Here is a 24,740-nt window from a genome sequence, read left to right on the forward strand (position 1 = left end):
ACACACACACACACACACACACACACACACACACACACACACACACACCAGGCACATCCCCAAGAACCAGGTCACTTGCCCATGCCTTGACTAGTCCATGTTTCCTGCTGGTCAGAGACTGGAAAATAAGAAGCGAGAACTGGAGTCTATATCTTCACAAGTGAAGCTGCAACCAGGGCAGTGAGAGAGAGGAGGTGGGCTGCGCTTGGTGAAAGACAGAGATGGGCAGAGAAAATAGGACCTGCTGCTGCCCCCACCTCTGCTCCTGTCTCTGCCCCTCCCCCCCACTCCCCTCTCTGCAAACCCTCCTGCTTTGCTCACCTGTAGGTCAGTTTCACTCCTTCCTCACCCCTGAACTTGGACTCCTCCACCTCCGGGTAGAGGGCTAAGGCACAAGGGGCAGCCTTCACAGAGGCAGCAATTAAGGAAGCAGCATCGATCTGCAAGAGTGAGAATGAGGGTTATAGAGAGATGTCAGGAAATGTGGAGGCCAAGAAGTGTGGCCCAGGGCAGCAGGGGGACATGGTACTCTACCCCGCTGGTATATCACCATCATCGGTACTGCTGTCACTGTCACTGATAATAGTAATACATTTTATGTGTAGAGGGTCACAGGCTGTATGCACAGAACCTTCTATTCCCACACCTCCCCCAGGACTTCAGGAAGTTAGGCAGGGCAAGTACTGTTATCTCACTTGACAGACAATGAAACTGAGGCCCCAAAGGGTTAAATATGACTTGCCCAAAATAAAGGAAGGGAAGGAATTAGACCCGTTGTGTCTTTTGGCTCCAAGTTCAAGGTTCTTCCTCCCTTTCTAGGCTGTCTCTCTTTGACCACTGATCTGAGGGCTGGTTCATCATTGGCTGAGGGGTTTGTGATGGTTTCAGACAAAGCTCACAGAACCTGAGAGTTGGAATGGATCCAAGATGTGACCTAATTTGACCTCGTAGTAAAGGAAAGTCTTCCCTCTAGAGGATCCTTCCTGTCACTTACTGTGTCAGGGAACTCACCACCTCAAGGCAGCCCGTCACGTCTACTCCTGTGGTCAGAGCTGTTTCTAAGGAAATCTGCCCCTACAACATACAACACCCACCCTTTGACCCTGGGTCGGTCTCCTGGAGCCAGGCTATAGAAGCCCTCACAGCAAGATGATGGAGCTGCCAGACCCCCCGGGATTCTCCCTTGCTGAATTTTCATTCTCAGTGTGGTCCCAAACCCTTTGCTTCCCTGTTCTCTTCACAGAGATGGAACACTTTTTCACCACTGTGTTATTTACCAAACGGGAGAATTAGAACCAACCCAAACATCTGACAATGGGGGGATGGCTATGCATTGTCAAACTGCCATCAAAAACAATGGTTACCAAGGCTTCACAATAATGTGGAGAAATGCCTGCATACTTGCATATAGAGCATACCCACAATGATAGGGAAAAAAACAAACTCCACAACTATGCATAAAAAGAAGATCAGAAAGAAATACACCAAAATGTCAACCAATTGTCTGTCCCTGGCTAGTGGGGCCAGAGTGATTTTCTTTTCTTTCAGCTTTTCTGTATATTTCTAAATGTCCACATGATATATACTGTTTTTATGAGCAGAAAAGTAAAATAGACTTCTTCTTAAAGTTTGTAATAAATCAACTGCAGTTTTAAATTTTTAAATAAAAAGGAACAAAAGGAGGGGAGGTAAGTTTAAGCTACATGTTCAGGCGAGTAAAGCAGACGGCCAAAGAGGCCCATGGAAGTACCAGGAACTACTGATGAGGAACCAGGCCTCAGAGACCCTCTGAGGCTCTGAAAGCCTTGTAATATCCTCCTCCTCCTTCTTTTAAAGCCCCTTTGTTTCCTTTCAGCGGCAAGCAGAAACCACTTAAGATGTGTACCAGCTCCAGCACCCACCTCCCACGCGCCCCCATCACAGCCACTGGGTGTGCAGGCCTTGCTCCTCATGGAAATAGCCAGCCTCAGGCAGGTGTCCTCTCTGGACTTTCCAGGCCAAGCTTTGGGACTTTGCTGGCCTCCTCCTCAGCCGCCCAGCTCCAGCGGGCACAATACCACATCTGGAATCTTGGGATTTTCCCCTCCACCAGCCAGGACCCTCCCCCTTCCTCCAGCTTGGAGGCTACATCAGGTTTGTCAGCTCGAGTCTCAGTGGGGAGCACACCTTGCACATTCCTGGACACTGTCCTTTGAATGGGCCAGTCGTGGCCACTGCCTCAAATGCCCCAGGCAGTCAATTCCTGCTCATCTTGGAAAGGGCTGAGTCCTGCACTGGCAGGGCTCCCGGGGGCACTGGGTCAGCTCACACATGGCCTCTCTGCTGCCAGTTATGCCTCAGGGCCATGACATTCCCCAACGCTGCCTCCAGACACCAGGTCAGGAACGCCTTCTGTCCCAGCATGACAGGGCCCACTCCTGCCCAAGGCCCTCCTTCCTCTACCCAATGTGAGGAGGGATAGAGGGGAGGAGCCACCCATCTGAACTTGCAGAAAGGTCTTTACTGAGAAAGGAAATAAATCCAGACACTCCAAAGCATAAAATGGGCCAGTTTTAGAAGGCTGGACTTCTGACCCTAATATGCCAGAGAAAGAACAACCACTTTTTCAACACCATGTCAGGTGTTTTTTTGTTTTTTGTTTTTGAGATTTTTTTTGACGTGGACCATTTTTAAAGTCTTCATTGAATTTGTTACAATATTGCTTCTGTTTTATGTTTTGGTTTTTTGGCCGTGAGGCATGAGGGATCCTAGCTCCCGGACCAGGGATCGAACTCGCACCCCCCTGCATTGGCAGGCAAAGTCGTAACAACTGGACCACCAGGGAAGTCCCTTGCCAGGTGTTTTCTGTTTATTATGGCATTTAATTCTTAGACTGCTGTGAGGTGGGCAGTAATTCCACCCATTTTACAGGTGTAGAAACTAAGCATGTGGTTTACTCTTACTTGGCCCTCCTTGGGCCTCCCAGACCCTGTCCCAGGGGCTCCCACTCTTGCATAATTGATTGAGAAACATCAGTGGCCATCCCCTCAACCCATCCTGTGTTCACAGCCCAAGGCACACATCTGGATCTCTTTTCACAATGATCCCAAGCCAAATGGGTGGGTAGGGAGGCCAGTTTCTGGGGTTTTAGCAGAGAGAGCTCGTGCCTACCTTAGAGTTTTTGGGAAACACACTGAAAAGGGACATGTATGTGGAGGTCACAGTGAAAGGATTCAGTCAAGTGACACTTGGGACCTCAGACCAGGGAGAAGGTCTAGACCAGTGTCATCTGATACAAATATAGCACAACTGTGATTTAAGTTTTCTAGCAGCCAATTAAAAAGTAAAAAGAAACAGATGAAATTAATTTCATTAATGTATTTAATTTAACCCAATATACCTAACATATTATTTTCTACCCTTGTAATCAATGTAAAACTTATCAATAAAATATATTAATTGATTTTTCCATACTAAATCTCACAGCAGATTTCATTTCAGACCGACCACATTTCAAGGGCTTAATAACCATGTGTGGCTAGTGGCTGCTGTGTTGGACAGCACAGGTCTAGAAATATCCAGATTTTAGCAATAGGAGGGGTACAGGGAAGAGGCAGCCAGAAGCTGAGCATCAAAGAGAAAGGAGGAGAGAGAAAGGGGGATTCTCTTTGGAATTCAGGGGCTAAGGGCAGAGCCCAAGATACAGTGAGGAACTGCCTGGAAGAGGGCGTGAAAGGAGAGAGGGGAGAGGGTGGGAAGGGCTGCGGGAGGAAGCCTGGGGGCTGCTGTAGTGGCGGCCAAGAGCCAGGTGGGGGCAGAAGAGAGCTTCTCTGTGACCAGCCTGGGGGCAGATCCAGAGGCGGGAGAGGAGGAGGGAAGGAAGGAGGACTAGGTGCCTTTCACCAGGCCAGCTATGCTGGTAGCCTGGGGCTTCCGTACCAGCGGCTGTGGATGGAGACCCGCGACCACTAGGCTGATCCTGGTGGCCTCTGCACATTCTGTAGAGCTAAAGGGAGGTGGGTACCAGGCACCTTCAGTGGGAAGGCCCGCCTGCCTGGGGCTGGGCCTGGACTCTGGCCTGAGACAGGGAAGGAAAGGAGGCTGAGCTGTAAGGCGATTGTGGAAAAGGGAGAGAGTTCTTCCAGTACTTTAGTCTTAAGTAATGGCAACGACGCTTATGCGATAGAAAGAATACCATTCTTTTAACTGGCTTGCGGGACCCAAAGCAAGGTTAAGACATTTAAAGGCTCTAAGTCCCAAAGATAGCAGGGCAACCCCTCCCCCAATACACCACCATGAAAAAAGTTTCAGGAACAAAGTTTCCATTTTTGAAATATCAAATTCCTTCCAAAATCAATTGGTGGTGAGGTATGGGGGAGGGGGGTGGCATGCATCAGCTCTGATGGGCCCTTCCTAGGCCTTGGTGAGAAAAGGTGCAAACCAGATGACCTCTAAAATTCTAGGTGGAGGGTGCTGGGCGGAGAAGACAAAGCCTCAGAGTGCAAGGGGCCTTCTTGAAAAGTCACAACGCAGCAGCCATCCTGCCCAGACAGCTCTGTGGGTATGTGGAGCTGAGCCTCCTGGTGTGGCCCAGGTGTCCTGAGGGAAGGAAGGACTGTGGGGCAGGTTACCTCATCCCCTTGGCCATCCTCAAGGACAGAGATGAGAAAGACAGGTGGAATTTGAGACCAATGCTGGTCATTCTTTCATCCCCCGACCCATTCACACACAGCATCAGGAGAGCCTGGGCCCTGGGAGAGGCAGGCTGCCCTTCTCCAAACCAGCGCACGGAGGCCTACCTCACCGGTGCTAGGGGCTGAGTGACCATGCTTTGCACGGATGAACTTATCCAGCTCATTCCCTTACTGCTCTACATTTATGTTTCTTGGGTTGTTTGCTATTACAAATAATGTTGGAATTTTGCATTTTTGACCACTTGTGAAAATATTTCTGTATCATAATATTCCTAACTGGATCAAAGAGGAGTATTTTTAAATTGACTGATAGGTGTTTTCCAAAAAGGTTAGAGCAAATTACACTCGCATAAAGAGTATGTGGGGCTTCCCTGGTGGCACAGTGGTTAAGAATCTGCCTGCCAATGCAGGGGACATGGGTTCGAGGCCTGGTCCAGGAAGATCCCACATGCCGGGGAACTAAGCCCGTGTGCCACAGCTACTGAGCCTGCGCTCTGGAGCCCACAAGCCACAACTACTGAAGCCCGCGTGCCTAGAGCCCGTGCTCTGCACCAAGAGAAGCCACTGTAATGAGAAGCCCGCGCACTGCAATGAAGAGTAGCCCCCGCTCGCCGCAACCTGAGAAAAGCCTGCGCACAGTAACAAAGACCCAACACAGAAAAAAAAAAAAAAAAAAAAAAGAGTATATGAATGCCTCTCAGCCTTGCCGTTTAGAGGCATGTAAAATTTGGCATATCCTTGAGAAGAAATATAAGTTATTATTGTTTTAATTTATCAGTGAGCTTGAATATCTGTTTATCATTTATGAACTTTTCTTTCTTGATCAATCATTAAACTTTTAAAAAATTGTGATGTTTTACCTTTCAGAGGTTTTTCATTTTTATTAGTTAGCTCTGTCAACTTTTTCCTTTACACTTTCGGATTTCATGTCATGCTCAAAATTTTATAAGAAAAAGGCAAGTTGCAGAAAAGTGTAAATAGAATTACCTCATCTTTAGTAAAAAAAAAAAAGCAAGTATATGTATATTCAGTTATATGTACTTAAATGACTTTTTACACAGAAATATCTGGAATGACATATTTTAAGTCAGTGGCTCCCAAATTGAGCGAGTATCAGAATCACCTGGAAGGCTTGTTACAATACAGGACACTGGGCCCCATCCCCAGCATTCCTGATTCAGCAGGTCTACAGAGGGGCCCAAGAATTTGTATTCCTAACAAGTTCCCAGGTGAAGGTGTCGCTGCTGGCCCACTGAGGACACTTTGAGCACTGCTGTTCTCATCTAGTAAGAGCAGTTATCCATGGGAAGTGGGAGTGAAGTGTTTTCTTTTGTTTTTTTTTACTTTATTCACTTCTGTAAGAAGCAAGAATTTCTTCGATATTTAAGGGGAAAAAAATAAGATCTTGAAAGACTTGCATGTGAAAACACAAACAAGTACAGTGTTTTACACAAATGTAATGCATTATTACCAGGCACTTTGTAGGGGACACATTGAAGATTCATCTCTGCTTGCCATGCACTAGGGTTGTGATTGGTTTAAGGGCCTGATTCATACCACTGGAATTTGATTTAGAAATGTACTGTGCTCAGAAAGCTGCACAAGTAATAATTGAGGAGTAGAGGAAGGACTTGTGCCCAGAGAGGGTGTAAAAGAGAGGAGGTGGGAGGACGGGATACAGGAAGAGTAGGACAAAGCTCCAGGGGTGGCCTAGGTGGGGGACTGTGTGTCTGAGTTTTGGAGTCAGACAGGTCTGGGCTCAGACCCTGGCTTTGGGCATCTCACTTACTCTCTGAGTCCCAATTTCCTCATCCTTGAAATGTGGATATTAAAACACTTAGCACTTTGCCTCAGTAAGCAGAATACTGGAAACCTTTGCTCCCACTGGCCACGTGAGAAGCCCAAATGGTCCAGCCCACCTGGCCTGCCTTACTCAGGTGAAGCTTCTCCTCCCACCATCACAGCAGCCCTGGTTTAGGACGTAGCCCATGAGAGAAGACCCCAGGTCGCTCTGGCCCGGAGCTGTGTGGGGCTCCCACAAAGGTGGGTTCAGGTTCTTCGTTTTCAGCAAGCAGAAGGAGGGCTCTACATACCCCAAAGGAGATGTAGGCGTCCAGCAGGCTGCTGGCAATGGTGGTGTAGCCTCTGGTCATGACAACGTGGATTTCAGAGAGTGTCATGTCTGGCAAGTAGGGCCGGATCAGTAGAGGAGCCTCAGTCTGCAAACGGGAAAGATGTCAAACAAGCAGCACTGGTCAGGCTAGCATGGGCACTTGGGGCGTACCCTCTCCACCCAGGAGTGAGCAGGTCACAGTGAGGGCTGGGGACCCCAGGGGAAGAGACAGCAGGGTGGGGTGAGGACCAGAGTCTGTACTTGGCTGAGCCTCTCTGAACCTCAGCATCAGCCCAGCTCTGTGGAAGGACCCCCAGGCCTTCCTCTGGGCCTGATAACGCTCCCCTGTGTCAAGTGCCTCCCACATCCAGGAACCCAGCTAAGCCCCTCACACTCATCACTTACAACCTTCTAGGAAAGAAGTGGTCGTCTCCACGTTCCAGGAGAGCAGAAGGTCAGAGAGGTTCAAAGAATTACCTCTGTTCGTGCAAAGGACCAGAAGCAGATGTAACTCCAATCCTGAACGTTTAGTGAAGCCATGGGAGTTGCCAGAAAGAAAGGAACTGGGGCATTCAATGGCGTGTTTAGTTCAGGGCACGTGGGGAAGCCTGGAGCCATTCGTTTATTCATTCAATAAATAATTATAGTACATACTATGTTCCAGACTGTGCTATGGAATAGAGATGGGGGAGGTGGAGGGCAGATGGACAAGGCAGGGTAAGCAGTGGACCTCAGCAGGCAGAGGCATGATCTGACTTGGGTTTTTAAAGGGCCACTCCAGGGAACTTCCCTGTCTGTCCAGTGGTTAAGACTCTGCGCTTCCAATGCAGGGGCGCAGGTTCGATCCCTAGCTGGGGAATTAAGATCTCACATGCTGGGCTTCTCTAGTGGTGCAGTGGTTAAGAATCCACCTGCCAATGCAGGGAACACAGGTTCGAGCCCTGGTCCGGGAAGATCCCACATGCCACGGAGCAACTAAGCCCATGTGCCACAACTACGGAGCCTGTGCTCTCGAGCCCATGAGCCACAACTACTGAAGCCCACATGCCTAGAGCCCATGCTCTGCAGCAAGAGAAGCTACCACAGTGAGAAGCTCACGCACTGCACCAAAGAGCAGACCCTGCTCGCTGCAACTAGAGAAAGCTGTGCACAGCAATGAAGACCCAAAGTAGCCAAAAATAAATAATTTTTTTTTAAAAAAAAGATCCCACATGCCACACGGCCAAAAAATAAATAAATAATTAAAAATTTTTAAAAATAAATAAATAAAGGGCTACTCCAGCCTGTGTGTGAAGGATGGGTAGGGGCAGCAATGGTGGCAGGGAGAACAGAGAGGAGGTGATTGTCCAGGTGAGAGACAAGTGTGGCTCATAGCAAAAAAAAGAAAAAGGGCAGCAGGGCAGGTCTGGGATGTGATGTGGGGCAGAGCTGGCAGGATTTGCTGATGGACTGGATGCAGCTGGGAGCAAGGGAAGCAAAGGAAGGAAGGATGACTCCTCGATTTTTGTCTAACAACCTCATCGAAGACGTTGCCATTTACTGAGAAGGGAAAATCTTGGAGACGTGCATGTGTGTTGAGGGAGGGAATCAAGGGTTCTGCTTGTTTGGACTTGCCTAGTAAATTATCTAAGGATATCCAAGTGGAGGGTCAAGGGGGCAGTTGGATATATATCAGACTGGAGTTTAGGGGAGAGGAAGTATTTAAGCCATGGGGCTGGGGCAATCCCCTGGGGACAGACTGTGGCCAGAGAAGAGAACAGGGCCCAGGCCTGCCAACACTGCGCTTGTAATGATACCACTAATCCTTGAAGGCTCCCCGTCCCCGCAAAAGTTAATTCGTCTTTGGAGCTCTTCCGGTTATCGTGTCACATTCACCTAAGATTTGTCTTTTCTCAGCAAAAACCATTGATTAGATTTGCAGCATTTTATATAAAATAAATGCTGATACTGAAATATCTTTTTCTCTTTTGCCTCATTTTGAACAACTAAGGGATTTTGGACTATTTATCTCAGAGCACATCTGTCTTAATTGGCTTAAAAAAAAAAAAAAAAACCTTTGAAATCTACACACTTGCATCATAGCAAAAAAGATGCAAATATTCTCCAAAGTTTCCTAAACTGCCCAGTGAAATATGGCATACTTTGGCAAGTATGTTTTTTTGGTGACTTACATGTTGGGCAGATGGGCCAGGATTCTGGAACAGTCACCAGAGTCTTACCCCTAGGAGGGTCCGGCCTTCTGAAAGGGACTCAGGACTGATAGTCCCTTCAGAGTCACACTTATATTGGAAAATACATTTTCAGAAAGAGGGAGGGGAAAAAAAGATAAACTGATGTTGTGGAAGGAACCCTGGCCAGGAAGAAGAAGACTTGGATTCTAAGTCCTGGCTTATGTTGTGGGATCTTGGCAAGGCATTCCCAGCCCCGAGCCTCAGTTTCTGCATGTATAAAAGAACATTAGACTCCATCTGTAGGACTTGTGAGTCTCTAAGCTGATGAAGACAGCCGAGGCCTAGGGTGGTAGGAGGTGCCAGGGAGATACTATCCTCTTTGGCATGACCCAGGCAAGGAGTATATCCCCAAATGGAGCATCCCTAGGGAAGCAGCCTTTGGTGACCCTGGGAGAAGGTTTGATTGGCTCTTCTGCTGACTGAATCAGAGCTCTAGGGACCCAGGGCACCCGTCCTCCTTGAGGGCAGGAGGCTGCAATACTGACCTGGCTCACAAAGATGTTTCAAGCCACACTCAGGGTCTTCGTGGCCATGGGGCCCATGGTGGCCTGTATCAGCCAGGAGATCTAGAAGGAAGCAGGGGGCTCTTTGTGGATTGGTATCAGCAAGCCCCAGGGACAGAGAGGGCCAGGGGTGGAAGTACCTTAAAAGTCTTCCTTCCAACTCCCAACCCAGGTAGAACTCCCTTACCTACATTTCCCCAAAGGTCCATTCATCTTCTCCTTCCACACCTCCATTGATGGGGGCTTATCATCCATGAAAAAAGGATTCCCTGGTCAAATATATTTGAGAATTGCTGTACACACACACCTTGGAGATGACCAATACTTACCAGTTTATTAAACGCTCTGAGAAGTCCTGCACAAAACTTGTTTAACTTTGTTTAGCCTGGTGTCTAGCTTAGCTTCATAAAATTATTTGACCAATGGACTTCCCTAGCAGTCCAGTGGTTAAGACTCTGCGCTTCCACTGTAGGGGGCGTGGGTTTGACACCTGGTTGGGCCATACGGCATGGCCAAAAATAAAATAAAATAAATAATTTGACTATGGGATCCCTTTACCTAGTAGCATTTATTAACTTGCTGTGAAACTAGAGTTTTGTGAAAGGCTTTGGGAAACATTATTTAAAAGTTCTTTCTTCTAATCAACATGAAATCTGCTTCCCTGGAATTTCTCTGCACTGCAGGTACCTCTCAGGCTGCCTTTTCCCTAACCTTCCATAAGTGTTTAGAATCCTACTTCCATAAGTGTTTTTCGGCCCTTCATCCCTACTTCCTTCAGCCATTCTATGGAATGTATGGTCTCAGGCCCTTTCAAATGGAACCCACTGATAGTTCAGTTTGTCATAGCCCCTTGGTTGAACACATTCTCCAGATTTGGGGATGACTGTCTCCCTTACGCCTTGCACTGTCCACTCTTAACATAACCACAGGCTGCACTTCTGGCAGCTGCCTGATGATACTGGTTTATTCTGAGCTCAGTCAGCTAAAAATCTCAGAATCTCTTGTCCAATGCTGTCTGTCTCCTGCATCCTGGTTTTGTGCAGCAGATTTTATGAACATAAGCACAGGATTTGACATTTATATCAGCTAAGTCTGGCCCACGTGACCCACTGCTCTCAAGATCTTTTTGGTATAAATTATTTTTTCCCCTAACACTTCTCCTCAATGCAGCCCCAGTTCTGTAAACTTCCCTCCCCCAAAGACCCCACTGGATTTTGGTGCCATTTCTCCTTAGTAGTATGACAAGAGTCTCTGTGAAAAGTTGTTTGGTTGGTAGTAGACTCTGAGAGAAGGCTGGGAGCAGGGGATGCTGGAACGTCCAGGCCCTCAGAGTAGCGGATTTGGGGAGGGTGTGGGCTTGGGAGCAAGGCATTCTGGGAGAGTGTGGTTCCTGTCAGCCTGTGGTTCTGGGAGGGCCCGGGCTGGGACCTTGAGAACTCACCTTCAGGATCACCCACTGCATGAGGCTCACATAGTAGAGAACTGACATGGCACAGCTGAAGAAAACAGTGATGGGCAAAACCTGCCAGCAAAGAGCACAGACCCTGGGGTTAGAGGCAGATAGGTGGCAGGGTACCACGCAGGGCCTCGGAGGCCCCAGACAGCCACTTCATCCAAGGGCTTTGCCACTCAGAGACCCAACGGGGTCAGGGAAGAAACTCTGAATTCAGTGCATGGAATTGCATATGGGGCCTCTCTGGAGGCAGCTGTCCTCTCTGTTCCCCTCTAAACATTAACCATCCACCCAGGCATCCCTTGGGCTGTGGTAGAGAAGCGGGACTTGAGTCCACCACTTTTTATCACCTGCTTCTTTGTCTGTAAAATGGGGAGGAAGTGACTACCTCTCAGGTTGTTGTGAGGGTTTTGGGAGCTGGCTCAGGGCCCAGCAACTTCCTATCACAGGGTCCGTCCTCCACCCTGAGCTCAATCCTTGGCCCATGACGCTGGCCTTAACCTCCCTCCTGTGCTTCGGGCCTGAATCAGAGGCCCTCATCTTTCTAGTGTTCTACTTCCCCTCGCTGCCAGTGAGCTCCGAATGACACTCATGGTGGACCAGCCATCTGCATTTCCTCCTGTCGCCCTATTACCAGGCTTATGACTGCTTTTCACTTAGTCCAAGCCTCTTCAATTCCTCCTTCAAAGCTTCCTCATGTCCATTTCCTTCTCCCCAGGGCCTCCCCCTCCCTGCCGCATACTTCCTTGTTACAGCCTGACTTATAATAACAAGGACTGACAACAACTTAAACGTCCCTCAGTGGAGGACTAGTTTGATAACCTATGGTGTGGCTGTGCAGTGGTGCACGCAAAGCCAGGAAACAAGAGTGAGGAAGCTCACTACGAGTAGTTTGGGGATGATTTTCAAGATAGATTGCTAAATGAAAAAAGAGGGCCTTCCTGGTGGCACAGTGGTTGAGAATCCGCCTGCCGACGCAGGGGACACGGGTTTGAGCTCTGGTCCAGGAAAATCCCACATGCTGCAGAGCAATTAAGCCCATGCGCCACAACTACTGAGTCTGCACTCTAGAGCCCACGAGCCACAACTACTGAGCCCACGTGCCACAACTACTGACACCCACACGCCTAGAGCCCGTGCTCCGCAACAAGAGAAGCCACCATAATGAGAAGCCCACACACCGCAACGAAGAGTAGCCCCTGCTCGCCACAACTAGAGAAAGCCCACGTGCAGCAATGAAGACCCAACTGAGCCAAGTAAATAAATAAATAAATAAATAAATTTTAAAAATAAATGAAAAAAGAGAAGGTGTAGAACAGGGTGCATGGTGTGCTACTTTATGAGTAAAAATGGTGTGGGTGGCATTGCAGGTGCTCTTGTGTGGGCACAGATATCCTTAGACAGATATGCAAATGACCAGGAATGGCAGCTGCCTTGGGGAAGGAACTGGATGACTTGGGGGTCAGGGGTGAGAGGGAGATTTACTTTTTACCAAATCCCCTTTTGTACAGTTGGAATGTGCTATCTGTTCCAAATAGCTTTAAAATAATAAGTTATGCTGAATTAGTAATAACATGGGAGCATTCTTATGCTAGAATGTTAAGTGGGGAAAATGGAATATTAAAAGCATAGAAGGAAGGCTGGGAGGCATACACCCTAATAGTCAAGGTAGTTGCTTCTGTGTGCTGGGACTGTGGAAACTTTGTTTTCTTCTTTCTCCATTTCTAATTTCTCACCTGCTCCTATAATTTTCTATAAGAGGTGGACACTTCTCAAGGGAGGGGAGCACGGGCACAGGAGAGCTTTGGGGGAACCTCACAGCGCAGTTTTGGACTTGCTGGGTTTGAGGTGCCTGTGGGTTTGAGTGGACTGTGGACTGGGCAGGTGGGCAGAAGGGCCAGCAGCTCTGAGGAGAGGTCTGGGCCAGGGCTCGCTTGAGTGCAGGTTGAAGCCACGGGGCAGATGCAGTTCACTGAGGAAATTGCCCTGGAAGAGAAGAGCAGTGGCTGAGGACAGGGCCCTGGGGTCAGCATCCCTGAAGGGTGAGAAAAGAAGGAGGAGTGCGGGGTGGAGACAAAGAAGAAACCGAGTGGTTGAAGGACTTCCAGGAAGTGGTGCGATGGAAGTTGAGGGCAGCTTTTCTAGAAGGGATGGTCCATCAGCTGTGCCAGATGCATCAGAGAACTCAGTAAGGACTGAGATGGATTATTGGCACCTAGCGATTCAGGGCTCCCTGGTGACCTAGGTGATAGCAGTGTCAGGAGGGATGGGCACAGAGGCTGGGTATCAGTGAAGCAAGGAGGGAGTGGGACCTCAGGAAGTATAGAGACAACAGGAGAAGCTTAGCTGTGCTGAAAGGAAAAGGGGCTGCAGAGAGGGGTGAGGGGTGGAGGAAGAGTTGTTTTCATTGTTCAGAAGGAGAGTGTAGAGCAATCAAGTTCAAGCTCTGGTTCAGAATGAATCGGGACTACAGAGTGGTCCCTGGTGAGAACAGAGACTCTGCCCTAGGCAGCTCCCCTGGAGAAGAGAAACAAGCCCTGCTGAGGTTGTTTTCCCTTTCCCGTCCCAGATGAATGCCGCGGGTTCTGTCTGGATCTGCTCCACTTGACGTCCCTGTCACCAGCTTCACTGCATGGGAGTGTCACCTGACAGGGAACGCAGGCACTGGGTGGAGCAACCCTCTTCCTGCCCTGTGATTCCCCATGGCAGCCTGGTGCTGGACACCGCCCCCAACACAAGGGTGGTGACAGCATCCTGCTCTCCCTGGGAGAAAAATGCAGAGAGGATCACGTACTGTCTAGACTGGCTGTTCAATTTATCACACGAGGGACCACTCGGCAGCCTGGCAGGTTAGCACAGATGGCTCAGGCCAGGAAGGAGAGGGCCCGGGACAGCGGAATCCAACTGCAGAATTGGGACTTTCTCCTGGCAGCAACCAAGAGACATTTTCTAGCTGGGAGATGGGGATCTTTGGTGGAAGAGAAGCTGGGACATTTAATACTAAATAAGGGCCCTGAGGCCAATATGATCTGCCAGTCCAGGAAAGACCCTTGGGCCCTGTAGCATGTGAGATGGCGGAAGACAGGGCAGGCAGCTGGCTGTGGGAAGGGGGAGGAAAGTGCCATTAATTCCTACCACTCGTGCACTACGCAGTCCTGCTAGGAGCCAGGTACGCAACGTGTGGTGACTCACAGATCCTCAAAGCAACTGAGGTCGATGTAAATCTATTTCACAGTGGGGACACTGAGGCTGTGAGATGTTGGTTACCTGCCCAAGGTTACACACCTGCAAAGAGACAGAGTACCGCCTTGGCCACTAAGCAGGTTGCCAAGGACCTGCCATGACCCTGAGGAGGTTTACCCTAGTGCCAGTCCTGGAACCTCATTTCTTTGTCTTCAGGAGAGGCATCCCCTCGCAGGCAGAGCCTCAGCCCAGGGTGTAGCAGCCTCGAGTAAGTCCTGACCACCACTTTGTGGAAACTCAGAGCAGGCCGGTCCTGCTAGTCCCAGCACTCACCCTTACTCAAGGGAAAAGGAAAGTATAGCGCCTCTAAGCCAGTGGTTCCCAAAGGGCGGTCCCTGACCAGCAGCATCACCTGAGAATTTGTCAGAAACGCACATTCTGAGCCCCACCCCCAGAGTTTCAGATTCAGTAGATCTGGGGTGCACCTGAGAGTTTGTCCTTTCCCGATGCTGCTGGTATGTGGACACCACACTCTAAGAACCACTGCTGTAGCGTCTAGAACAGACTCTCCGAGCAGATGCCATCTTCTTCCCAGGAAACAGGCTCTGAAGGCAGGGCTAAACCCACTCGGGGCCTGGTCCTGCCGCTTCCTCTCTATGGAGGGAGTTGAGCCAGGGCTGCTGACGACCTCCTAAGGCTGTCTCAACAGCTCCCCAAACCCCAGCCCCCAAGGCCTAAGCCCTGTCACCAGCCCCAGGCCACAGTAAACCAAAAAAACCCAAAGCTGGAAAATTCCTCGGAGAACACGGCTGCAGTGTCCACCAACCTCGCAGAAGGGCGGAAGGGACTTACTCCAAGGCCAGATAAGCTGCGCATGCCTCCTGATTTCCTGCTCATGCCATTCCCTTCACCCAGAATGACCTCACCAGTCTGCCCCCACGCCTATCTATCTCTGCCTGTCAAAGTCTCCTTCAGAGGCCTCTGAAGATGCCACATTCTCATAAGATCTCTCCAGTTCCATCATCCCATCCCCCTCCTTTCAGCACCCACCCCGTCTCCACTTCCCTTCCATTCCCTCCTCTGGAAATCGCGCTCACTACAGTTACCAATGACCCCTTAATGACTAAATCCAATGGCACCTGTCAGTTCTTATCTTACTTGATGTGTTTTTTTCTGGCCAAATTTGGCGCTGATGACCACTGGGGACTGCAGAGGCTGCATCAGGCAGACACCCCGAAACCCCTGAGAGATGAAAACACTTTCTCCCTAGGGGTTCCTCGGGGAGAACATTTCATCAGCACTGCTGAGCTTCATGAGTGGGTGCGTGTTCCAGAGGCTGGAGTGATAGTGAAGGAACGAGTGAGCGAGTGAGCATGTGCTCCCAGGTCAGCCAGACCCAGGAAGGTGCGGGAGTGTGCGGGGGAGGTGATCATGTGGGTGGAAAGTTACTAGAAGGGAGATGGAGCCAAGGTGGAATGACTAATCGAGACCATACAGCCAGGAGGTGGCTGCCACGTCGACCGTGCCAGAGGACATTGAGGGCTGAAGGAGTCCCAGGGAGATTCGGCTTCCTGGAGGAGCAGTGAGCTGGACCGTGGCCCAGCAGGAAGCAGCTTGGATTCTGAAAATCTGAGTGAGCTCAGAGATTTCCCCAGGCTGACATGGGCCAAAGGCCTTGGACTAGGGCCACATGATTCATGGAAAGGATGGAAAGAAAACTCTTGAGTCTTCCATTCGACTCAGCACTAACAAAGCTACCCCCAGCTTGAGGATAAGCCCCGAGCTCGGCAAGTGTGTGTGTGTGTGTGTGTGTGTGTGTGAGAGAGAGAGAGAGAGAGAGAGAGAGAGAGAGGCAGGCGGGCAGGGTGTGAATGAAACTTTGTGATTAGTAAATCTTGTTGAGAAAGGGAGTTCTGTGGCCGTGGAGCATTTGTCTTAAGTCCTCCCTCATTCCGGCATGCCTTTGCTAAGAGGACCACTGGCTAATAATACACTGGCCAGGAGTTTGTGCAGAGGAGGACAGGGCCTCCCCGGGGCCAGGGAATAGTGGGCGTTTGACTAGGAAATGCTAAGCCTGGTTAATGATAAACTCACCTCTCTTGTTTTTATTCTCTTGACTGAACATCCAATCTCAAAGTCTTTAGCAACTATTAACTGGTTTTAAATTTATCATTGCTGTTATTAGGGATGCTTTTTGTATTTGGAAGGGATACCTGATGTCATCGACTTCTACTTAGAGTATGAGGAAGAAAACATTGCTTAACTGAAGTCCAACAACCTGGTTCTAGCCCTGCCTCTACCTTAACTCACTGCACAGTTATGCCCAGGTCACTGCTCCTCTCTAGGGCATGGTTTGACCATCTGTAATATAAACAGGAGGCCCAAAGATCAATGAGCTTCCTCCTAGCCCAACGGTTTATGAATCCATGGTTCTGAAGGGTGATTCGGGGAGAGATGCAAGTAGCAGTTGTGTACATATTCTTCTAGAAAGGGAGGAGAGACACACAACTAACACTGGCGAGGGGATGGACAGAGCAGCAAGCCAGGTGACACTTTCTTTGCTGAACTGGGAGAGAAGTTGAGTGGTGTCTCTGGTGGACAGCAGCTGCTTGGATGCCCCTTGCCTCACTTCTTTTGGTAAAAAAGTTTGACTTTCCTTTAGGAAACCACCCCTCCTCTACTCTCAGCCCAGAGGCTCCAGGTTTGGCCCATCAGAGTGAGGTATCTTCCCTGGCTACAGTTCAAGGATGGAATATACCCCAAGCCAGGCTAAAAAGAGCCTACTCTTGGATTTCCTGCTGGAGCTAGTGGAAAACAGGCTCCCTCTCTCTGCTAGGGTTGCTAAGTTGGTTGGATGTAAGCCTGGTACCTCTTTGTCACAACCTCAAGAGAGCCTATCCAAGACTAAGACTAAGACTAAAGCCAAGTCTAAGAACACAGAACCAGGATATAAGCAAGGCAAATCCCAGGTGATGTTGCATACCTGGATCCAGCAGGACCTGAAGCCTCTGGATTTCTCAGTTATCAGAATTAATCTTTTTGTTTGTTTGTTTTCTGTTTAATCTTTTGGTTTAAATCAACTTGAGCTGTGTTTATGTCGTTTACAACCAATGAACTCAGGTGCTAAGCACCCCGATCAGGAAGTATAGCCTAGACTCCCAAATGTGGCCTCACGTTACAGCTGGGAGGGACTCCAGATCAAAGGGTCCATGCCATTGCTGTTTCTCCCAGGCAGGTATGCTATCTGCCACGTGTGCTCTGCTCCTATACTAGACCACAGATGCTCACCTAGAATAGAAGGGCACCCTGAAAACAGAGCTAATCCAGGTCGTACAGGGAGCTGTCTGCCTCGTTTTCTATAACGGGGGGTTAATAGTACCTGCCTGTCCTAGGCAATAATCCTTCAAATGATGAGTTTCAGAGGGTGGCTTCCACTCAATCAGAGCAACTGACTCCCTGGCTTTGGGTGGGGACATGAGACTCCGGTCACTCCAACTTCAGTATCCCCTGCCCTGGCCTTAATGATTGGGTCAACAATGGTCACATGACCCAAGGCAGACCAATCCAAAAGCCACCCTGGGATTTTTTAACTTGAGCAGGCAGAGAAGAATCTCCCCCGTGCTGGGTGACATGCATGTAAGAATGAGTATCTGGTATTGCTGGGGGCCAGGAGAAGATCTGGTATGAAAGAATGAAGCTAACACCCTGGGATGAGCAGAGATTCAAGGCTGAGGGCCATGAGCCTGGCAGCTCTGGGGCCCTGGTTCCAGCTGGCGCCAGTTCTACCTTGCCTTCCAGTTTGTGAGCCAAGAAACAGTCCCTCCCTCTCTCCTCCCTTTAAAGCAAGTTTCAAATGGGTTTCTGTCCCTTTCAACCAAATGAACCTAAGATATACTGTTTTCTTCTACGCCAAGGGAAAAACAAAGATCCAAGGTCTGAGGTCCCTTCGTAACCACTGTCTACCACGGAAAGGGCTCTGGTATCAAGGCACAGAAGTGAATAAGCAAGAGCATCGGGCTTATTCCAATCTTGATTCCAATCCTCTCCAGCTTTATGAGCTTTTGCACAAGCAACAACCACTCTGAGCCTCAGTATCCTCACCTGCAAAAAGGGGATAATGATATTATTTTCCCCATAGGGTTGTAAAGGTGAAGTGAGTGCCTGGCATATAGTCCTTGCTCCATAACTAGTAGCTGTTACTATGACCCTTCTCCCTAAGCTTTTCTTCACTGTTCCACCGGAATCTCAGGTCAGAAGGGGACAAAATTGTTTCTAGGGGCCTGGATCTTGCTGCAAAGCCTGTGTGTAGCTTTTGGCTCTAGAAGGTTGGGAAGCTCTGGCCTCTGCTGGGGAAGTTTGGAGAAAGAAGAGCTCAGCCCTGGTTTTGGGCCAAAGGACAAGCTGCTCAGGACCACACAGTCATGGGAACAGTGGCCCAGCCAGGGGGAGGCTGGCTGTGTGGAAGCCCAACCCACAGCCAGGGCCTCAAAGAGCCAGATGTTCCCAGCAGGCAGAGAGACTTCCCACTTGCACAAAAGAACCATCATTTATCTATCTCATTCATTCAGCAAAAAGCAGTGTACCAGGCACTGGGCAGGGCTTTGCAGGTCTCAGGGTCAGTTAACCGACACCAGAATGAGTAAGACCCAGGCTTTGTCCTCAAACAGCTAAAAGTAACAGCTGCAATGTGTGGAGCTAAGTGATGAGCTTCATAGAGCTGGTCTCTCAGCCGCACACCCCCACTTCATTCCCCACGGTGACCTCTCTTCTGGACTGTGGCAGTCTGGTGGTCCCTGCGTCATCACCTGGGTGTGAGGCAGCCTCCTCACTGGTCCCTTTTTCCAAGCATCCTGGCTACAACCCTTCCTACCTACTATTGAAATCACAGCTGTCCCAAAGCTCCAATCAAATCCCTCCCTGCTCAAAAATCTTCAATAGCCCCTCATTGCCTGGGGACCAAATCCAGGTGCCTCAGCCTGGCATTTAAGACTCTTCAAGAGACAGCCCCACCACACTTGCAGTTTATCCTCCAATCCATCCTTTCCTTCAAATAGCTTACATGCCCATCGAACTGAACTATGCCCTGTACCTTAGACAGCCCAGAACTTTCTCACCTCCACGCCTTTGCCCAGGCATTTCTTCTTCCTGACTATCTCTGTGCCTCCAATTTTTTCCTGTCCTAAGGCTCCAATTCAAATGCCACTTCCTTAAGGGGGCATCCTCACTGTCCTTATTTTTTTAAATGTCTCCCTAAATGGACTCCCCAGACATTTTCCTTTGTGCCAGTTACACTTGAACCTGGCTGCCTGGGGAGGTCGAATCACAGAGTGTTGTATGTTTGCCTTGTAAAGTGTGAGAAGCCACTGCCGCTGTTTCTCTGTCTGGTGCACCTAAGAAGTCACCCTGGAGCAGGACTTCACTGCTTTTCCCTGAAACCTTGGTGGCCCCTACTTGGAAATGCAAATGTAAAGGGAGAAGCCCCTCCCCGCCTCTGCCCTCCAAGTATGGTGTTAGGGAACCTTTGGAGGGGCTGACAGAGGCCTACACAGAAGTGATCCTCTCCCTACACTGAAGTGATCTCAGAAAAACATGATGGACAAATTTGTCCTGAGAGGACAGGAACCTGGTCCCTCCCCATTTCCTCCTAGGGCTGACATTATTGGAACCCCTTGGATGGAGTGGATGTTTCCCAGAGAGTTGCTGGCGCAAACAGAGACCAAAGCTCCCAGAGGACCTCACCATGATTCAGGGTTGGGGGTGGGCTGGAGGTGTCTGGACTCATGAACTGGCTTGACACCCAGAAGTCCATGCCAAACCCATGGCTTGGGCTGGAAGCCTCTAGGCCCCAACACCCCCAAGCAGGGTGGGGAGGCTCTGGGAACAATGGCTGAGTAATGGCGAAAAGCAGAAATCTCTGGAACCTACGCGTGGGATCCTGCACGGCAGCCCCATGGTTACTGTGGTCCAGGATGTGCTGGAGTGGGCAGCACCAACTCCCATCTGTGCTGCTATGGTAACAGGGCAGAAACTGGGGCCCACGTCTCCGTCTCTCTCCACCTGGCATTTGGAAGTAGAACTTAAGCCTGGAGCAGCCGCAGGGTCCTGAGACAATGTGGGTGTGAGGCAGGCAGAGGAACTACCCTCGAGATCTTACTAAAGGAGGCACTTGGGTACTTGGACGGTCACCTGGGGAAAGAAGAAATATAACCGCAGTTCCACCCCGGAACAGTGAAGCAGTCACACCATCGCATACTCAGCACAGCCTGCCTTGTTTTAAATTACAGTTAGGGCTCTACCAGTACACAATAAAGTCTTTCAGCCTTTATCTCAATTTCCCCTATAATATTTTGCACTGCAGAAGGCACACAATACATTTTTGTTGGATGGAGGGAAGGAAAGAGGGAAAGAAGGAGGGAGGGACTGTAGGGCTAGGAGAGTCCAGAGGAGCGACTTAGAGCCTGCAGCTGGACTAATAAGGGCAGGCTTCCTGGCAGAGGTAACCTGAGAGGGGCCTTGAAGGAGGAGTACCCTGAGAGGATCTTTGGAGTGTAAGCGTTCTTGGAAACTGTCCTTTACAGTTCTAGGTCCCTGCAGCATGTCAGGGGCTAAGGTTATAGCAGGTGCTATCCCCATGTCCTCACCCTCTCTTCTTGTCCTCAGCCTCCCAGCAATTCTATGATTTGGGGATTAATTTTTTTTTGGAAAAGAATACAGATATATCTTACTTTTGCAAGTTTTACAAAATATACTGAAAACATACCCCCAGGTGAGTGCATTGCCGCGGCCCCTCTCACCCCGAGGCTTAAGCCTCATTAGCTTCCAGTAGCAGGGCTCTGCCTGCAGGAGCCCTCCCCCTCCGCCTGGGCTGGAGGGGGAGGGCAGAGGCTGTTAAAGGCTTTACGGGCCAAGAGTCAAGCTGACCTGAAATGCAAAGACATCCTTGACCAGAGCCTCCTCAGACAAGAAGCTGGACCTGTAGCTCAGGGAGATCTGAAAGGAGAAAACAAAAACCCAGAGTGAGGCCAAAAGGGAGGAAGGAGGAAACAGGACCCAGGGAACAAGGTTGCGGTGAACGGGAGGAGCCTTGCCTCTTCCGCGGGCCTTCCCTGCAGCCCAGGGGGAGAGAGGGACATGGAGGCTGCAGGACTAGTCCACCCAGGTCGTGGGCTTTACAGGGGCCGGGGCACCACGTGTGTCATTAAAGCCACACTCATGGGCGCCTGCTCCTTCCAAGCACGTCCTCCAGAAGAGACATCTTTTCAATAAATTGTAAAGAAATACTCAGAGATGAGAGTTGTTAGGACAAGAACAATAAAGAAGAGACAAAGGAGGAAGCAAACAGTGAGCTGCCTGGAGAAGGCTGTCAAAGGTGGTGCCCGCTGTGTCTGCTCACTCCCCTCCCCACCGATGGCACAGCTCCGTCCTGTCACTATCCTGGGCTCCTGGCCTTGGTGTTGCAATCTGGCTATGCTTCTACAAGAGACCTGTATTTAGGACCAGAACAAGCACTGTGACTGCAGGGCCAAGTCACTTCAGTTGTCCATGCCTCAGTGCTCTCATCTATAAAATGAGGGGTGTGCCCAGAGCAGCCACTGTCTTTTCCTGCACGACACCCATGCAGATACCCTTGGCGTGGCCAGCAGGTGTGCGCAGAGCCCAGATATGTGGGATCTCCCTGCCCCACCCCTCCTTCTCCCTGTAGAGAGCACATGGAAATTTGAGATGGTGAGAGAGGGGTGGGGCAGGATCAACCTTGTGTCCTTGATAATTTATATTTTAAAAAGTAAACCATGGGACTTCCCTGGTGGTCCAGTGGGTAAGATTCCACACTCCCAATGCAGAGGACCCGGGTTCGATCCCTGGTCGGGAAACTATATCCCACATGGCACACTAAGAGTTTGCATGCCGCAACTAAGAGTCTGCATGCTGCAACTAAGAAGTCTGCATGCCATAACTAAAGATGTTGCATGCTGCAACTAAGACCCTGCACAACCTAAATAAATAAATAAATAAAAGATAAATAAATAAGAAAAATACTTATAAAGAAAAAAGTAAATCATAATTGCCCAATGATGTGAAGTAACTTAATGACACTCAAAAATGGTTAAAATGAAAAAGAAAAGGTTAAAATGGCAAATTTTGTGTTATGTGTACTCATCACAATAAAAAAAATGGAATTAAAAAAGTATAACTTCAACAAAATGATTTTTTTTTTTTTTTTTTTTTTTGCGGTACACGGCCTCTCACTGCTGTGGCCTCTCCCGTTGTGGAGCACAGGCTCTGGACGCGCAGGCCCAGCGGCCATGGCTCACGGGCCCAGCCGCTCCGCGGCATGTGGGATCTTCCCGGACCGGGGCATGAACCCACGTCCCCTGCATCGGCAGGCGGACTCTCAACCACTGCGCCACCAGGGAAGCCCAAAATGGATATTATTTTTAAACACACATATACATATACAAAGTAAATCATTTGCAATTTTTAAAGCACTTTTGACTATTATAAGTTCCTTTTGTTATGACCACTGAGGGCCACATGCCTTGTGGGCTTTCCCACAAGGAACCTACCTGTTTTGAGATTCTCTTCCACATCAGATCTAGCCTCTGAAAGGACTGCTCTGTCTGGGCAGGTGGCACCAGGCCTGAGAGAAGTAGCAGCTGCAATGCTCAGCCCCCAGCTGCCCAGCTGGTCTGGGGCCCCATACACACCCACCATCCTGGTCACGGTCCCTCTCTATGTCCTCACAGCCCACCTCCCTCCAGCAAAGAGGCTTCTCCTCCATTCCCTGGAAACCCAACACACCCTGGGCAACTGCTCCCCATGTACACACCTGGATCTGGTGGCCCAGCCACTGAAATGCAATAAATCCTGGTTCTGTTCTGATGACGAAGAGTCCAAGTGCAAACTGTAGTCCAAGCCCCTGGGAGCCCGCCAGGATACCTGCCACCCGATAGAAAGGTCCTGGTGAGCTCAGCTCCTCGGGAGATCCACAGGGAACAGTTGGGTGAGGGCAGAGGGCACAGCACTGCTGAGGGGCTATGGGAGATTTGGCCAGTCTATAGGATGAGGGCTGGAGCCAGCCAGAGCTCTGGGCCAGTTGCCAATGGTTACATTCCCCATGGAGTTCAGAATAGGCCACACTTGGCAGCAATGCGCCTGGGAAGTGGGCAGGGATAGGGCAAGATCTAACTGAGGACCAGCCTGGAGTGTGCCATGGCACTTGGTCCTGGGTCATCACGGGGTAGGTGGAGCTGGAGTTGTGGCATCAGTGTCCGGCTTCCATGTAACTTTTGTCTGTCTGGATCCTCCCCCATCCCTCCAATATAATCAGGGCTCCCAGCCACTCTGACCCCACTCTCTCTCCCTCAATGCACTCTCCCCACCCCCAGCAGAAGGGAGCTGGACTCCTAAGGGCTGCTGCTACCTCTCAGCATTTAATGACTCCTTAGCAGTGATCCCTACAACCAGGCGTGCATCAGGATCTCTGGGAGGCTTGGCTGGAGTCTGGGGGAAGGTGTTAACCACCCTGTGAAATGGTGGTGGGGGGACCTGATATCAGAGAGAGAAGGGGCTGCAGCCCACTCTGGACCTGATAACTAAGCACTCACTGCGCGGTGATGCTTTGAGAAGGCAAAGAGGAGGCTGATGAACATGTAGATTCCTCCGAAGGACAGGCCGCTCAGGCCGCTGAGAGGTGTCCAGAACCAGCCATAGGATCAGGCCCAGGAAAGCAGCAAGGGCTAGAAAGGGCTCCCTGCAGGAGAGGGACAGAAAGTCATCACTGTCAGCATCTCCTCACCCCCACACAATAGCACTCAGGGCCCCAGAGAAAGGGTACTCAGGGCTGGTGGGGGGAGAGAGAGAACGCTGTGTAACCTCAGACAGGCCACATAGCCAATGAGTCTAGTTTCCTCATTGGGTAAACAAAGCCAAAGACACCCCATTTCTCAAGGTTGCCAAGAGGACTAAATCAGAGGATGTGTGTACTCAGCTTAGCGTGGTGCCAAGCACATGGCTCCATCAAGAGGCAGGAATTCTCAAAGCCGCAATGATGCTCAGCTCAGCCCAGCCTCTGACCTTGCCAGGGTGATCTGGGGCCTGTGTGGGCTAGAACTCAGCACCATGGACCATGGGCTCTGCTCCCCCAAAGCCCGGAAGCAGTAGTGTCAGTCTGGAATGCAGAGTTGAGCACCTGAGACCTAGGGCTGGATGCAACTTTTACAGCAACACCTCCCTCCCTAGGGCTGGGATTTGCTTGTCCAGGAGGCAGCCTGAAATGTTCAAGAGCCCAGGTCTGGGTACTGGGTGTTCAAGGTCTAGCCCCGACCCAGTCTTACACTCACTGGGTACTATAAACCACAAATGAGGTTCACTGAGCACCTATTATGTGCCAGGAACTATGCTGGGTGCTGAGAGACTTCCAGTAACTGTCCTCATCTTAGAGAAGAAGAAACGGAGGCCCAGGAAGTTAAATGACTTGCCCACAGCTGCCCATCTAGAAAGTAGCAAAGCTGAGATCTTAGTCCAGGCACTCTGGCAGCAAATCTATTCCCTTAACTAGTTCTGTACACGGTCACCAGCCGGTAA

The 24,740-nt window shown here is 50.0% G+C and overlaps 1 protein-coding gene across 1 annotated transcript in view; it reads right to left on the minus strand.

The window, feature by feature from the left end:
- SLC28A1 (solute carrier family 28 member 1) overlaps window positions 1-24,740 on the minus strand; it is a 46,716-nt gene that overhangs the window by 5,998 nt on the left and 15,978 nt on the right. Inside the window, 8 exon segments of the mRNA XM_007445639.1 lie at window positions 322-440; window positions 6,767-6,892; window positions 9,503-9,583; window positions 10,962-11,042; window positions 21,078-21,146; window positions 22,984-23,093; window positions 23,758-23,828; window positions 23,830-23,907. Coding sequence (XP_007445701.1) covers window positions 322-440; window positions 6,767-6,892; window positions 9,503-9,583; window positions 10,962-11,042; window positions 21,078-21,146; window positions 22,984-23,093; window positions 23,758-23,828; window positions 23,830-23,907 — 735 coding nt within the window.

The sequence above is a fragment of the Lipotes vexillifer genome, unplaced genomic scaffold (genome assembly GCF_000442215.2).
Source record: "Lipotes vexillifer unplaced genomic scaffold, Lipotes_vexillifer_v1.1 scaffold2822, whole genome shotgun sequence".
NCBI classification, from domain to species: Eukaryota; Metazoa; Chordata; class Mammalia; order Artiodactyla; family Lipotidae; genus Lipotes; species Lipotes vexillifer.